This window comes from Zophobas morio, unplaced genomic scaffold (genome assembly GCF_036711695.1).
Source record: "Zophobas morio isolate AGI-343-1 ecotype UQ-CSIRO unplaced genomic scaffold, CSIRO_AGI_Zmor_V1 ptg000164l, whole genome shotgun sequence".
NCBI lineage: Eukaryota > Metazoa > Arthropoda > Insecta > Coleoptera > Tenebrionidae > Zophobas > Zophobas morio.
In genome coordinates this window covers 214393-231246 of record NW_026972268.1, presented here as the reverse complement: position 1 = coordinate 231246, position 16854 = coordinate 214393, and the positions used below count along the sequence as shown (strand labels likewise).

General features: G+C 26.7%; 2 protein-coding genes and 3 long non-coding RNA genes across 5 annotated transcripts; 4 read left to right on the top strand and 1 right to left on the bottom strand.

The window, feature by feature from the left end:
• The first annotated feature begins 422 nt into the window (after positions 1-422).
• On the top strand, positions 423-847 carry LOC135145593 (uncharacterized). The gene is made up of 3 exons (XR_010283500.1): positions 423-516; positions 576-697; positions 763-847. It is a non-coding gene; the product is annotated as an uncharacterized LOC135145593 (long non-coding RNA).
• A 241-nt stretch (positions 848-1088) lies between these two features.
• LOC135145611 (putative cyclin-H) lies at positions 1089-5771 on the top strand. Its single transcript, XM_064077728.1, has 5 exons — positions 1089-1195; positions 2936-3068; positions 4529-4578; positions 5031-5196; positions 5438-5771. The coding sequence occupies exons 3-5, from the start codon at positions 4548-4550 to the stop codon at positions 5769-5771; spliced, it is 531 nt and encodes a 176-aa protein (XP_063933798.1). The 5' UTR covers positions 1089-1195; positions 2936-3068; positions 4529-4547.
• A 2692-nt stretch (positions 5772-8463) lies between these two features.
• On the bottom strand, positions 8464-9447 carry LOC135145589 (uncharacterized). Its single transcript, XR_010283498.1, has 4 exons — positions 9305-9447; positions 8780-8903; positions 8605-8707; positions 8464-8540 (listed from the first exon to the last, which is right to left on the bottom strand). It is a non-coding gene; the product is annotated as an uncharacterized LOC135145589 (long non-coding RNA).
• Positions 9448-11044: 1597 nt separating this feature from the next.
• LOC135145591 (uncharacterized) lies at positions 11045-11645 on the top strand. Its single transcript, XR_010283499.1, has 4 exons — positions 11045-11129; positions 11184-11300; positions 11362-11442; positions 11530-11645. It is a non-coding gene; the product is annotated as an uncharacterized LOC135145591 (long non-coding RNA).
• Positions 11646-15215: 3570 nt separating this feature from the next.
• Positions 15216-16758, top strand: LOC135145610 (inositol-3-phosphate synthase-like). Its single transcript, XM_064077727.1, has one exon. The coding sequence runs from the start codon at positions 15223-15225 to the stop codon at positions 16756-16758; it is 1536 nt and encodes a 511-aa protein (XP_063933797.1). The 5' UTR covers positions 15216-15222.
• The last annotated feature ends 96 nt before the right edge of the window (positions 16759-16854 follow it).

Below are 16854 nucleotides of genomic sequence, written 5' to 3'. Positions count from 1 at the left end.
AGGCTTTGCCTCTTGTCTTTTTTAAATAAAATAAATTAACTCGCATTTCTCTGGGTTTGAGGTTTCTAGAAATAATGCTTTACAATAATAGATATAGAAAATAATAGATTGCGGTATGTTATTATATATATATATTAGGTGAGGCATCTACTTGTAATAAGATTATACAGGGTTTAACTTTATTTATTATAAAAGTTATGTTTTTATATTATGACTACTTTAAAAGTTTTTTTTTCTATTTACAATTATTGCAAAGTAGTTTTAAGTGAAACTTATATAATTGTATCCTACCAATTCTGCACAGGTTTTTGTTGCGCTCTATTACTTTTTCTTACTTAATATTCTGCCTTTTTGAAGTAGAGTTCTCCATAATATTAGTAAATTATAGTAAAGAATATAATTCCATGGACGACTTTTCTAAAAATAAAAATGAAAATCACTTGCTCTACTGCGTTTGCCAATTTCCTGAAGATGTAGTTCCGCCTCTACCAAAAGTTTATAATAATTCTTCGAAAGGTAAAAATTTCCTAAATTATTATTTTTTATAATTTTTTAGCCGCTGACTTTTTGATTAGGCGGCTTTAAAGATTGTGATACTACAAAGTACCGAGTTCGCTCAAAAAACTACTTGACAACAAAATTTAAAGAATTTTCGGGGCCAGCTAAATTTGAATTACTTGGCGTGGATTTTTTTAAAGTGGGGATTTATTTATTATTACTATATACTATAATGTTAACTTTGAATTCGTTGATATATATTAGAATTATAATCACAATAAGTTAACTCACTATGGCAGCCATCCTCAAGGTCTGGTCCAGGTTGCGATCAGGGAGAATAAAGAAACAAGGCTCGAATAGAAAAAATAATATTTTTGAGCTAATTAAAAAATATTATAACGTTATATATAATAATAATTATAATAGTTATCAATTAATACAGACTCTTTATTATTTTAAATAAATAAAAATTACTTTATTAAAAAAAATTTAAATATTTCTTTTAATTTTTTTTCTAAATGTTTAAATTATTTATTAATCACTTTTAAGTCTTGATGGTTTGTTATAAATTTGTAATTCTTTAGATTTATGCTTGTGATCCACTATAAGTCCAGCATTTTCAACTGCGCTTGCGTATGGGCAGTACCCGAGCAGTACCGCCCTAAAGAGACTCACAATTATCCTGGAGAACAATCAGGTTTTAGTTTTTTAACTAAATTTCTTTCAGTTCATCAAGTTAAATTATTGCCTTTATTTTAAAAAAAATATAAACCAAGAAAATTAAAATAGAATTTTAAAAAATTAATTATTAGATTATACTTATAAGATTCATAAGACGAGATTTAAAATTATATAAATTTCTTTATAGACAATTTAATGTAGTAATTTAGATTTTAATGGATTTTTGTTGGTTTTATTTAGAAATAAGATTTGATTAAGTTATTAAGAAATTTTTTTTATAGAAAATTTGGTTTTAAATTTAGTTAATTGGAAATTTGGAAAACTTTAGAAAAAGTTTGTCCCGATGAGATTTAAAATTATTGCAAAATTAAAAATTATCTAAAAAAGTTTATCTCATTAAGAATCAACTAAAATATATATATAAATTATAAATTCATTATAATAACTTTCATAATAAATAAAAATAATATTCTTAATAAGTTTACAACAACCATTAATATGATAATAAATATACTTATATTAAATAGAAATAATAATAAATAATAATAACTAAAAATATTTAACATTTACTTTTAATTAATTATAATAATAAACAATATTAGCATAACTAATATTAAAATAAGAAACATCTACCTTAATGTAAACTTTACTATATTAATAAAAATGTTATTTATAATAACTTTAACATAATTATTAATTTATTTTTTTAAACATAGTAATAAAAATATGAAGTAAAACGTAAAACGTAGTAAATACTAAAATTTAGTTATTATTTTTAATAATCACTATAATAACGAATACTTTTAAACTTTATATTATTTATTATAAATTTATACTACTGGCTTTAATTTTAATTTTATGGTAAACTTTTGTTAACTATGATTCTATAAAATTTTGTTTAATTTAATTAATTAGTATTATATAAATTTTTATTGATCACTAACCAAATTGGTTTTTACTTTAAAATTAATTACTAATTAATATTTTATATATGAAAGAAATTTATTATAAAATTTTGATTCCGATTTGGATCTATTAAGCTAATATTTATAAAAACGGATTATAATTTACTAATTTTATAAGTTTATTTCCATTTCGAGAAGATTTTTTGATTCAAAAAAATATTTTTATATAAAATTATTGTAAAATTCTTTTTTGTTTGAATTAATTTTTATTATATATATTTAATAAATTTTAATAGAGTAATTATAATAAATGTAGTATAATAAATAATTTTTTTAAACAACTTGTGCTTAAATTTAAATGATAGAGCAATTTTAGTTGCATTATAAAATAAATCTCCTTAGGAATACAGCGTGCGTTACTCTGATTATTTGGAAATTACTATGCATTTATTACTAAATTGAAGATGTGTTACTATCTGTTGTAGCAAACTTTAAATGTTTAATAAATATTAATTTGCTTGGCAGCTCTTTTCTAGAATTAAAATAAATATTAGCTAAACTTTATGCTGGAGTTAACTCTGATAAATCATCTGCTGATACCACTTGGTACATAACATGTGTTATTATATCCCATGTTCGATCACATCTACATACCACGTGTTTGTCTAATGAGGTTTCCGTGGCTATACACGCGACATACCACGTGACATACCGTATGTTATAATAAAAATATCACCTCTTTTTCTCTGCCACAAAAAATTTTATATTCTTGGGAATCATAATTTTATATTTTATTTTAAATTTTATTATAATGATTTTACTTTTTATGAACTTATCCTTTCACTTTGAAGATGATTCTGCTGATTATAAATTCAAGAAGTTATGGACTAAATTTATTGGCAAATTTCAATGTTACGATCAAGATGGAGCCAATCCTGCTAAAGATGAAGTGTTTTGTAGAAATCGGTTCAAATTAATTCCGAGGTGCTTACATTTTTTTTTACTTTATATAAATAATTATTTTCCATTACTAGTATTTATTCTTCTTTATACCACAAATATTTTATTAAAAGATAATTATAATTATACTTCTTATTCTAATCTTTAACTAAATTTGTTTTATTAAAATAATCAAATATAATTATTATTATTTATATATTAAATCTTTTTATTTTCTTGAACTAATTTTGATTAATATTTTTAAATTTATCAAAATTAAAAAAAATTATAAAAAAACTTTTATTTACTTTATACAAATTAATTCAATCTTTACTATTATTTATTTTTTTTTCTTTACTAAAAGTTTTTTTAATAATTTTACTTAACAAAAGTTGTTATAGTTAAAGTAGTTTACTTTTATTAATATGATATATAATCAAATCTTTTTTTTTTTTGAATTAACTTTGATTAAAGTCGTTAAATATATAATATAAAAATTTATTTTTATTTTAATCTAAGATAAAAATAACAACGGAAATATTTTTATTAATAAATTTTGAATAAATTATTTTTTTTAATACTTTTTCTTGTTTAATAAATTTAATAATTTTTAATTTTTTTTTATTTACTTTACTGCTTACGAAATTATATTTAAATAAAATTTTAACTTTTTATTAGTATTAATTTACTTATTGATGAACAAGTATAAATTTTTTTATTGTTTTACTTTTTTGCTTTTTTAAAAATATTTTTTGATTAGTAAAATTAATTTAATATTTTTATTTTTTAGGTTTCCTTTCTTTGAAATAACATTATTATTATAGAAAATTTTAAAAAAAACTAAATTTTGGGCCAATTATAATTTTATTTTTCTTTAAATCTCCCCCCCCCCCCGATTCGTTAAAATTTTTTATTAAACTTTTTAAGAGAAAATCTAACTTCCTTATAAAAATTCATTTTTTTGAGAATAAATTATTCTTAATAAATTTCATTTAACTTTTTCAAAGCGAATTTATTTTTACCATAAATTTACTTTTTTAATTTATTACTCCTAATTTTCTTTATATTTATTATAAAAATTTTTAATATTTATTGTTTTACAGTAAAACAATAAATGTTCTATTATGATTTACTTTTCATATATATAAAATTGTTTAAATTTTAGGCAAATTATTAATAATTATATATTTTTTTTAATTTTTTTATTCCGAAATTTTTTTTATAATTACATTATTAATATATGCTTTTCATACTTTTTTTTAAATTTATTATTTCTGAATTTTTTAAACTAATTTATTTACTAAATTTTTTATATCTTTTTTATCAATTTTTTTAACATCTAATTAAATTATGAATTCCTTTTTATTATAGAATTTACTATTAGCAGTTTTGAATTTTTGAAATGAAGTTTTTTGCAGCCTTTTTAAATGAATTTATATTGTTTATTATTTTCTTTACGTGACTGTTTCAAAACTTTTTATTTAGTTTAAAATGTTTTACTTTAGAATCATTGAAGGGAACCGGATGCTGAGAAGTGCCGTTTCCACTCGGCCTTGTAATAATAATAATAATAATGTTAAATTATAATTAGAAATAAAAATGGTAGTCTTAAATTTTATCAATTTAATAATAACGAATAATTTTGTTTGTGATTAATATAAAAATTATATTAAAACAACTTTTAACTATTAAATTACTTTAACTTTAATTATGGTTTCTATATAAAAATTGAAATTTTTTTTATTAAAAGTAATTATTTTCAAATTGGACAACTTAAAAATAGAAAGTAATCTTTTTTATTAATTCTTTAGTAAAATATATTATTTTATTCTTTTTCTCCTTTTTATATTTTTTATATGATTTATTTTTATTTTTATTTTGAATTATTTTTACTTCTACCTTTTTTTTTAGTTTTGTTTTGTTTTGTTGACAAATTTAGTTGGTACTCCAACTTCATTTAACTGCGCTTCATTATCTTATTTTGGTTGTCTTTAATTTAAAAAACAGGTCTTCTTGCCAAGCGAGTTAGTCACGTGTTTCGAGCGAATCGGGACTGGTGCGAAGTCGAGTGCGACACGAGCAGTTCCAGTTTTGCAAATTTCATGTGCAGTCGTTGCTTGCAGTTTTCCAGCGGGCTTACCATCGACTTGATTTACTTGTTGGAGGGTGTTTGGTGTGTGCGTTGCTTTTTTTTTTGTTAATTTATTATTATTATGTATATGACTATTTACTTAATTTTCATTATTATTAAGTTTTATATAAAAACTTTATTGAGATGCTTTATTTTTATTACTTGCGTTTATTTATTGTTTCGCTTTTTCTATTTTTTATTAAAAAATAATGTATTGAGTGCTTTTTTGTTATATTTTTTAATTATTAATTTAAGAGCTTATTATTATTGTTATTATTAACAGCGAAGAAGAACTTCCGGAATCGATCTTTGCCGCGTGCACCATTGTGAAACCGTCTTTGGCTTTGTGTAGGACTCTTCACGCTTTGCCCTTGCGGCGGGCTTGCGTTTGTGGAAGAAGCAGTTATAATAATACAGAAAATAATAATAGTGATAAGAATAGTGATAATAATAATAGTAATTATAATAGTGATACTGATAATAACATTAATAATAGTGCTACTAATAATAATAATTCTAACAATAATAATAATAAGTACAACTGTGAAGGTCCACGTAATTTTTTGGATGCTAATGTTGAGGATTGTGGCGTATATGTGAAAGTCAGTAGTAATTAAAAAAATTACTTCTTGTTAGAAATTTGCGACTCTTTAAAAGTTTGTTTTGCAAATTTACGTTCCTTCTGAGTTTTAATCGCTTCGGATTTAAATATTTACTATGAATTCTTGGTTATTTTATTGTAATTTTCAAACTTAAAAAAAAAAATAGTAAATTTAAAAAATCCTTCTTTTAAATATTTTTATTAATTATTACTAACAAAAATAATTAAAAACGCACATTTTTATTATTAATAACTACTACAAATTATGTTGGACAGAATCTACACTTTTACTAAATTTTGTGTTAAACTTCATATAGATTTTTTATTTTTTTAAAATATTTTATTAGTAATTAAATGCATTCCGCACTTTTGATTATATAAAAGTTTACTTTATTAAAATTCTATTGTGTCTCCTGTTTTCAAATTTAGTTTAGTACAATTTGAAGCACGCGTTAAGTGTAAAAGAACTTTCTTGTAAGTTTAATATGTTTCATTCTTGCCAGAAGAAAAGTATTAAGTGCATTGGAATTTACCTTAAAGAATAAATATTAAGAAGGCTAAAAGCTTTTTGTTAAATAAATTTATAGATGGTAAATATTTTAATTATCAGTTCGTTAAGCAGAAAATTAAATAATTAAAACAGTTTTCTTGAAGTTTATATTTATTTTTTTAAGGTTGAACACTTTTGAGTGTTTCATGTATATAAAGTTTTATTTATATGCTATAAAGTAACTAGTTAAGTCGCTTTCTTATATTTAGGAAAACAAATATAAAAAAGCAGTACTTAAATATAAAAGTAAAGAGTTAGCAAGTTGATTTCATCGACAGTTCTTCTTTTCATATTATTAAAGTCAAGCTATACAAAATTTTTTATATTTTAAAAAACTTGTAAAAAAATTACTTAAATATACCTACATTGATAATAAACTCCTTTTTTTTTTAAAAAAAATAGAAATTTTAAATCTTTTAACTAATTTTAAGTTGAATTGTAGTGACCAAATATACCTTAGATATAGAAATGCCTTAGATTGAAATAAAGATTTCAATGATGGCCGTCCTTTTTTAGTATATTTGTTTATTTAAAATAATTTGTCAATAAATCTTGTGTTCGAGATCTTGGTCCATTTTTAACTTAAAATTGGCTTTTACAAGCTTTATGTTTTTAAGATGACTTTTTTTTTTAAGCACCATTATACTCCCAAAATCTCTTTTGACAGAATTTTTTTTTTTTTTAACTGCGTATAAAAATTATTTTCTCACTATATTGCTACTTTATGCTCGAGATCATGTTTTATTTGCTTTTTAATGTGCTTTATTTATCTTTTTAACTAAGGCAGCCAACTGACCTTTTTTACGGCTTCAATTTTTAGTCCATTGGCCAGAAAATCTTGTTTATACTTCTGCTTAACCGTTACTGCAGAAAAGCTCTATATATTAGATTTTCTTCTAAATAAATATTTAACTGCTATGTCAAAAGTAATATTCACTAATTCTGAGATGGGTTGCTTTCTTTTCGTTCCTTTTACTGCGAAAAGCTCAAGTTCTTAAGATTTTCGGGACGTAATAAAAACTACTTCGGGAATAGTTTAATACCTTCAGTTGAAACTTCTAGCAATGTTGCTTTTAACCATCTATAAAATGAATTATTTTTTAGCATTAAAGCATCATAAGCAAGTAGGTAAAGCTTACGTTTAGCGAAAATTCTAAAAATAAGATAGAAAACGAGATTCTTAGTTTTATTATTAGTAAAAATTTGTTTATAAGGTAGTGCTTTAAAATTTTTAAAGGAGAGATCTTTAATATCCAAAAATTTAAAGTTTTTTATTCGTTTATAATTCTAAAAAGTGAATTTAATCCTAGTCACTGCAGAACTTTTAATAAGCGGCGTAGCCTTATAATTCTTTATCACAAGCAAACCTTTAACGTATCCGTATGCGCTAAAATTATAAAAGGGCAACCCTTTTTTAATGACATTACAAATTTCCAAAGAATTTTGATAGACAATTTGTAAATATGGGATAATTTGTTTTGAAAAATTTCTCTGTAAGCAAATCTTTCAAAAACATTTTTGCTCTGCATTCCCATCCAGATTATTTTGTTTTTTAGCTAGAGATTCTTTATGCTTTAAAATTATATTTGTTCTACTAATAAAAAAAAGTTGTATAATTATAACATCGGCAAAATTTTATATCAGGTAACAGTGAGATCAACTCATAAAACAACGCTCTAGACACCCGATTAAAATATTGCAAAAAGTCAAACTCCTAAAATCCTTATAGAAACTGCTTTGCTATGTGTTATATATAGAAAAAAAATTTTCTACTGTTTTTATTTTTTAATAACATGTAAATTTTTGTTTTTATTGGACAAATATATATTCCCCTACAATACAGGAAACACATACTATGAAGAACTGGAACTAAAAATAGAAATACATAACGGCGCAAGCATTTTTTTATTAACTATTTTTATTTTTAATGATTCTCAAAAATATTTTTCTTTTCATTAAGTTTTCTAAATTCATATTATTTTTGTCATTTAAAATTTTTAACTATCAAAAAAAATTTATAAAACAATATATTTTTGATTAATTTAAAGCTTAATAAATAATTCTTTATTATATTAATATATATCAAAAATTTCTATTTAGAAAATATATAAGTAATGTTTAATGAATATTAAGTTCGAAATTAAAAAGCGGTGCACGGAGGGAATCAGATTTCGCGTGCGCCGAGAGCGTAAAAGAGAAGTGTGGGAAATTAAAATTGAACATTAAGCCGAGGCCCTTAAAATCAAAATTTATTAAATTAACTTAAGAATCCCCAAAGAAAGGCAAAAGAAAAAATTACCTGAAGAAGTCCCACACGAAATTTAAATTTAAAATGTGGATTAGGAAGAATTTCCACTCCAACGGATAAATCGCTTAAGGCGCTAAAAAGATTATACTCGTATCTAAAAATTAAATTACATATAAAATTTCAATATATCAATAAAAAAATTAATTAAAATGTTGTTCTAGAAAACCTCGTAGACATGGAGAAATCTTTTAGCATCAAAGCAGTGTAGGAAGTAGCCAAGTGTCCAGTAAAGGGGCTCAAAGTAGCTACAAAAGCAGAGGCTCCATCTTCGTAACGAACCCCCAAAGATGCTAAAATAGTTGAAATTAATTTCAAAATAATTGCGCAAATTTTAGAACAAAAAATTTAAACAAACATAATTTAAGCTATTTTTTTAAAAAAAAAATTAAAATTATAACTTGATCTGACTTCAAACTAATTACTAAACTCACTGAAAATTAAATTATTTAATATTGATTAAAAACATATAAACTTTATTTTTAATAAGTAACTAATAAAATAATTATAAACAAGGACTTCTATAATTTTTACTTTATAGCATCTTACTAATTTATTATTACATAGAAATTATCATTAACCACTTTTACGTAGTATTTGCTATATATAAAAAAGTTTTGTTTTACTAAAATTACAAATTTTTTTTTTAAAAAATTAAAAAATTTATTTATTACATTGAGATCGAGGTGAGTACCTCCAGGAAGCTTTCGAGCGAGGCTAAACAAAAGTTCACCACCGAAAAACAGTTGTTTACTTAAAGAATGCAAACTGCTTAAGATTAAAATTTGATCGTCGGACACATAAGAAAGCTTTAAGCCAAACTTTTTAAAGTTATAACGGAGGAAGCCACTAAACTGTATAAAGACAAGGTAATTTATATATAAATATGATAAAATAGAAAAATTACGCTAAAAAATATTAAACGTATATAAATTTTTAGTCTACGGGGTATTAAAAAATTTCTTATTTAAAATACTTCTAGGATATCATGTAGTTTGCTATAATTAATATACAAAATTGAAATATAGTACAAAGTTTTCTCGATTTGTCAATAGAGAGTTGGCTAAAACATGCCATCTTCGGCGAGCTTGTTCAAATTGGAACTCCAAACTTTTGTCGCTAAACAAAAATCCAATTATCGAGATTCCTCCAAATAAATATTTTAAAAGTTATTAATAAGAAGTACTCAATGATCTTACCCGAAGCGGCTGGTTTTGGGAGGTAAAAATTTGCATGATCGGTTGCTAGGGAGCAAAAACGTACATTAACTTGCTTATTATTACAATTAAACTTTATTTATAGCGTACCCTTAAAGGTATTATATTTAAAACCAACATAATGGGGGACGTTCGAGTTTATACCCAAAGTGCTTTGGCAAAAAAAGTTATTAGAAAAACTTTTTTCTAAAGTAACGTAAATGCCAGATTTCGAGGGGGGGTGCTCAAGTAAGATTTCTAAAATGTTTTATAAAAATTTAAACTCGTTAAAATTAACTAAATAATTTTGAACACTCTTAAAGGAGTATATCACCTTCGGCAGCAGCATTGAGTTCTGAATAATCATAAATGATATAAGGCGACTGATAAGTTTCATCTGGCTTACTTCGGGTGTGTACTTCATTGTTGCCAAACCGGTGCTTTAATTGGTTAGCTTTATTATTATTATTAGTAGTAGTAGTAGTAGTACCGTTATTATCAACTTTATTTTGTTTATATTTCCTATTACTATATTTATTGTTAGTTTTACGTCGAGCGTTACTGTTTATAACATCTTCACGATCGTATATAGGCTGCTCTAATAAGTCGTAAAAAATAACCATAACTCTATTTGTAAAATAAAAAGTACTATTTTTATCTTTTGCTCTTAAGCAAAAGAAAAAGTATAAATAGATTAATATGTGAGCAGTAATTCACTGCTTATGAAAACGGTTGTCTTTAAATATAGTCGGATACATTGTAAAAAAAGTCATTAACCTCCCACACATGACTTTTTACTAAATAGCTATGAATGTGAAATAAATTAAATTAAATTAAAAATTCATATGCAGATTAAAAAAAGTGTTAATATAAAAAAAAATTGATTATGTGTATATAAAAGTCTTTACATCGAAAATTAGCAACTTTGCTTTACTCCTCTCCCCTTAAAACACAACTGTCAAGATTTTTAAGTTTGTACCAAGATTAATAATATTTCAGGGGTGATCCACATATAATTTAGCATTTTAAACACAGAATCTTTTTAGAATAGTAAAACAATGACATTTTCGTAAGAAACTACTTTATTAAAAAAGACTACATTGCTAAATCTTTGCAAAAATAAAATAAACTTTAGAAAATGTAATTCTTGGTTGCTCAGGATATTTTAGTAAAACGTGATGCCTATCCACTAGTACAGTTATACGTGGGTTGGTATGCAGCCTAATACTTAGTCGAATGGAAAGCAACGACCTAAGTATTACGGTAAACCGGGACTCCTCGTTACCCACAGATTGTCTAGCAGGGTTAAGAGTAGTCGAGCAGGTAAATCCGTTATCAACTGTTGATTAATATGTTATAAAGAAAATTTTAAAATAGAAAATCTTAAACGCCTTATGTGAAGCCTCCATTGTGTTTGAGCATCTCTCCGGGCCCCATCCTGATGTTCAGTTTGTTGTTAAGCATGTAAATAAGTACACATCCTATTTAACTTCGGTAGCTATAAAGCTTTTCTTGTAAGGGGACAAGAACTTCTATAAATAACCAATTTCGCTAGGTCCGTAATACTTTGCGTTCTCACATTAATAATTTAACTACCAACGTTCCAAACTGTAGAACAACTTATGGCGAGGAAAAAGTATTTTTTTTAAACATCATATCATAATTTTATGCTTAGTCTGCTTGCAATTACAGGTCTTTTATAATTGTAATTATTTTATATTAGGATTTTGAAATAGAAACTTGGAGAGTTGATCTTGTAGAGAAAAAAGTAAACTTTTTATTAGAGCTTATTCCAAAAGATTTAGAAGAGCGCCACAACAATAAGTTCAAAAGTAACGATTTGAACTGTAAACTCTAATCGCTGGGCACCTCACAAATATATATTTTTTCATAATATAAAGAATTATTGTTTATCTGTAAATTATAAATAAAAGGAACTTACCGCTAAAAAGATTTTTGTAACCTGTGCCTTTTGGTATAGTTAAAAGAAAATTAATTTCGATTTTTATTATGCAATTTTTTTGTTTATTTAGCATTTCGTATGCTTGACAGAGCCTTGTAAAATTGGTTTTTCCTACTCTATTATGAATTTCTTTATAACATTATGCTTTCATTATAAAGTATCTTATTTCACACATTTAAAAAATTCATAAAATAATAGCCCACTGAGCTTTAGTTAGATCTAGCATTGTCTACTTTTTTCTTCCTTGGGCCAGAGCTAAGTCTAACGAAAAACGGGAACAAAAGTGCAAGAGCAGAAGAATAATTGTTAAATCTTTTGATTTTTTTTCTGTAAAGCTGCACGCTAAGGTCGTTCTTTCAGCAGAACTGCATTCCAGCTGTTTCAAAGAAGTACAATGACTGTCTTTAAAGGACGAAGGACACTGAGAAATAGAGGAGAAATATGGTAGCTCGGGCAGCTGCTAGTGCATATACTATATTATGCTTGGTGCAACGAAATCGGTTGAGTTCCGGCTCGATCGAAGAGTACTTGTTACTATAGTATGGGGTCTAGTATATTATATAGTAGATGGACTAATAATAATAGCGCTATTACCTATTAACACTATTCCATACAATGCCAGTACCATACTAGGACGAGCCTACTATAGTAACAAGCACTATACATTAACGGTCAAAGCGAACCAAAGGACAAGGCGAACCGGTTAAAGAGTACACCCAGTCCAAAGCTGGTCAAGAGAACGAGACAATACGAGTACTATACAAGCGACAATCCGAAGATGACAACTAGTATAATAGAAGTATTAATCTATAGTCTTAAATCACAAGAAAGATCCGACAGGTGGCTCACGGAAACTGAGCTAGTGCTACCATCGTTACTCATTACATACGCCTTTCTAAACAAAAGCCTTCGCACGCGGTTAGTGACTTATAAGTAGTAGCACGTATGCAACTTAGCTGAATCCGTAAAGTTTAATAGTAGGTAGAACACATAGATTTCAAACAGCTCGTCCATAGCTTTTTACAGAGGATTGTCTCCGGACGGCAACGCTAGTATATAAAATCCGCGTTGGATTATGAGGTAATTTCACCCAATAGGTTAGCAGACTAGATATGTTGTACAAAGCTCGTAGCGTCGAAGCTAGTACCTAACTGAATAGAATAGTATAGGTTCGAGACAGTAGCAACAGTTCATCTGCTACTAGGAAGATAATACTAGCCTAATGAACCTATTTAAAACGTTGTTATAGCCGGGCCTCCCCAAGAGAATTCTTTAATTAAGCCTTTATTATTAAAAAAAATTACGAAAAAATTTCTTTGAAGGTAGTAGATTAAAAGATTTATCTACATAGAAAACCAAAAAAGTAGAGTTATTATGCCTATTCAAATTATGAACTTGTACAATTTTTGTGAAAATTAAAGGTAAAAATTTCGTTCGTAAGGTTTTCAATTTTAAACAATTTATTTAGTTATATACAGTAGATTCTTTATAAAAAAAATTTATATTAAAAACTTAAAAGTAATTATGTTAAGCCAACAATATAAGAAATATAAGAAATAGCGCACTTAAGTTTTTTTATATACAAGGTAGCTTTATACAACGCATGCATTCATTACTTTAAATTTATAAAGTGCAATATATATATAACACCTATGCATAAAGCGTCAAATAGAAAAACTTAGACAAAATCGAATATATGATTTTCGTGGTTAATATAACAAAATTTCAATAATATTGTTTTTTAGTACAGGTAAAAGGTATTATGAAAAAATTCTTATAAGTTTATGTTAAATATAAGTCTAACTTTTTGTATTATATTATTGCCATGTTTCAAAAAAATAAAAATATGATTATATATATATAACTATATCAGTAAGACATGGTATAATAAACCCCATAGCAATTTTAAACTTTCAATTTCACGTATACTCAAAGTCAGAAACGATTTTTTAATAAACAAAAAAAAACTAATTAAATAATTGCAAAAAATGGAATTTTTTTATAAAAGTATATTAGTGAATACGTAAAAACTATACTTAACGAGTAAATCTTTTAGTTAAATTGCCCTATAAACTTCTCACAAATAATTCTTTTCTACAAATTTTTTTTTGTACGGAGTCCTCCATCGTTATTTACCTTATAAAGATTAAATATAGAATTATGAAGTCATTTTCAAGAAAAATAATTGTTAAAGTTCGAGAAGGCAGAAGGACATAAATATTATTAAATTATAAAAATTTAAAAAAGGGATAATGCCCTTAAAAAACCGCTTAACGTACTTTTCACAGGATTCCTCCTCAAAACTTATGTCAATTCTTTTCTTTGTTATTACTATACCTTCTTGTAAATAAAAACTTATAACTGCTGAAGCAAGCTGTACTTGGTGAAAAAAAAAGATTCATAATTATTATTAATAACTTTTTCTTCCTCGAACTTGACTTTACCTTGTTCTTGGGTCAATTCATAACCAACTCTACTCTTCCTTTTTGCTCGTCTTCGATAATAGTTATGTTAAACTCGACTATGAAAATATAGTTGTATTCTTAAACAAACTGTTTAAATCAAATTTATTGTACCGTACATTTAAGTATCTCTTTCCCCCAATGAAACTATTTTCGTCCTTTTTTGCTATGTTTCTCTTAAATTTGCTGACTACCTACTTAATCCTTCTTGCCACGATTTTGGGTATGAGTAAATTCCTTATATGATAAGTTGTAACTACTAAACAACAAAAAGGAAACGTCAGTAAGATATGATTTTTAAAATTCAACAATAGTGTCCCATTTAAAAAGATATATCATAGTTATCCACGTAAGGCAATAGTGGTGAATCTAATTAAATGTGTTATACTTCCCACTACAGTAAACAAGGGACGCCCACCTAAATAAGAAAAAATCACAAAAGGTTAAGCTAAAAAGTTTAATGCATTTAAAGGATAACTCTACTTAGTAAAAGATATCTTAACTCTTATAACATTTTCATAAAAACAACGTTTCACATAGCTTGCTAATTTTGTAAAAATAGGTTTCTTTATTAACTTTGTAGCTTTCTAAATATAGGCTAAGATTGAGAAAAATCTTAACAGATTTTTTAACAATTTAATAATTTTTTGACGCGTAAAACCAAATTTTTCGTAGTTTTTTTCTCGTACAGGGCCTGAACAACACTATTGTAACTCGGGTTAATCATATAAGCATTTGATGGGTGTAAGCCTTTACTAAGATACACTGTTCGGCCACCCAACATGCCTCGTGATTTAATTTGCTGTTTTCAACCGCGTGGAATCGCAAAAACATTTTTTATAGATCGGATATTAGCTTTGTGTCGCCTGCTTGGTTAACTATTGCTTTTGTATATGCTTATATTTTTTATAATTTCTGGTGGGTGCAATATTTTTGGTTGGTAGTCTCTTATTTAGAACTTTTATTTTTATAAATTTAAATAATTTAGCAAATGGTTTCTGTGAAAGTTAATTCTCCTGATGTGCACTATGACGACGTAGAGCATCTTATTATATCCCGGTATTCTTATGAAAGTACCCATGTTTCATATGAGGAAGATAACAATTATATTGCAACTCCGAAGTCTACCGAATATATTTTTAAAACCTCAACGACGATTCCTAAACTTGGACTTTTACTTGTGGGGTGGGGAGGTAATAACGGCTCTACCTTAACTGCCTCAATATTGGCAAATAGGCATTTTCTTACTTGGGAAACTCGTTATGGCACTCATCATTCCAATTATTACGGCTCTCTTATCATGAGCTCAACTGTTAAGCTTGGCTTTAACGCCCAACAGTCTGCTGTTTATGTTCCTTTTTATCAGCTTTTACCCATGGTTCATCCGAACGATATAGTAATAGGTGGTTGGGATATTAGTCGCTTGAACTTAGCAGCTTCTTTAGATCGTTCTTGCGTTCTGGAACCCGATTTAAAACAAAAACTTAACCCCTATATGAAAGACCTTATCCCAATGCCTTCTGTGTACTATCCTGATTTTATTGCTTCTAACCAACAAAGCCGAGCTGATAATGTATTATCTGGAACGAAGCAGTACCATTTGGAGACAATTCGTAAGAATATTAGAGATTTTAAAAGTAAAAACCAACTTGATAAAGTCGTTGTTGTTTGGACCGCTAACACTGAACGTTTTTCTTCTCTTTTGCCTGGTATCAATGACAGTGCTGAAAACTTGTTATCAGCCATCAAAGAAAATCATGAAGAAGTATCACCTTCTACCCTTTTCGCAGTTGCAAGTATTCTTGAAAACAGCCCTTTTATTAATGGCTCACCGCAGAATACCTTCGTTCCGGGAGTTGTAGAATTAGCTGAACAGCACCGCGTGCATATCGGTGGCGACGACTTTAAGTCTGGACAAACAAAAATTAAATCTGTCTTGGTGGATTTTTTGGTTAGCGCCGGCATCAAACCAGTAGCCATTACTTCTTATAACCATTTAGGCAACAATGATGGCTTGAACTTATCCGCACCATCTCAATTTAAGTCAAAAGAAATTTCAAAATCAACTGTTGTAGATGACATGGTGGCTTGTAACAATATTTTGTACAAAGAAGGAGAAAAGCCTGACCACGTTGTTGTTATAAAGTATGTTCCCAGCGTTAAGGATTCTAAGAGAGCACTTGATGAATACGAGTCTGAGATCTTTATGGGGGGCCGTAACACGATTTCGATACACAATACCTGCGAAGATTCCCTTTTGGCCTCTCCCATAATAATAGATTTAGTTCTCATCACTGAGTTAATGACTAGAGTCCAGTATAAAACGGCGGAGATGCCGGAGTTTGACGCGTTTCACTCGATTCTTTCTATACTCTCTTACATGCTTAAGGCGCCCCTCGTCCCGGCAGGTGCGCCAGTAGTGAATGCTCTCTTTCGCCAGCGTAATGCTATTGAGAACCTTTTTCGTGCCCTGATTGGTCTCCGTCCTCAGTCGGATATGTTGCTCGAGCACATGGCTTTTCATTAGTCCATTATGGAGCGCATTATTCATTAAACTTTTTGTTTTTTACTTTTTATTTATAATATACTTTAATTACCAAAAATTTTTAGCTTAAGTAATGAA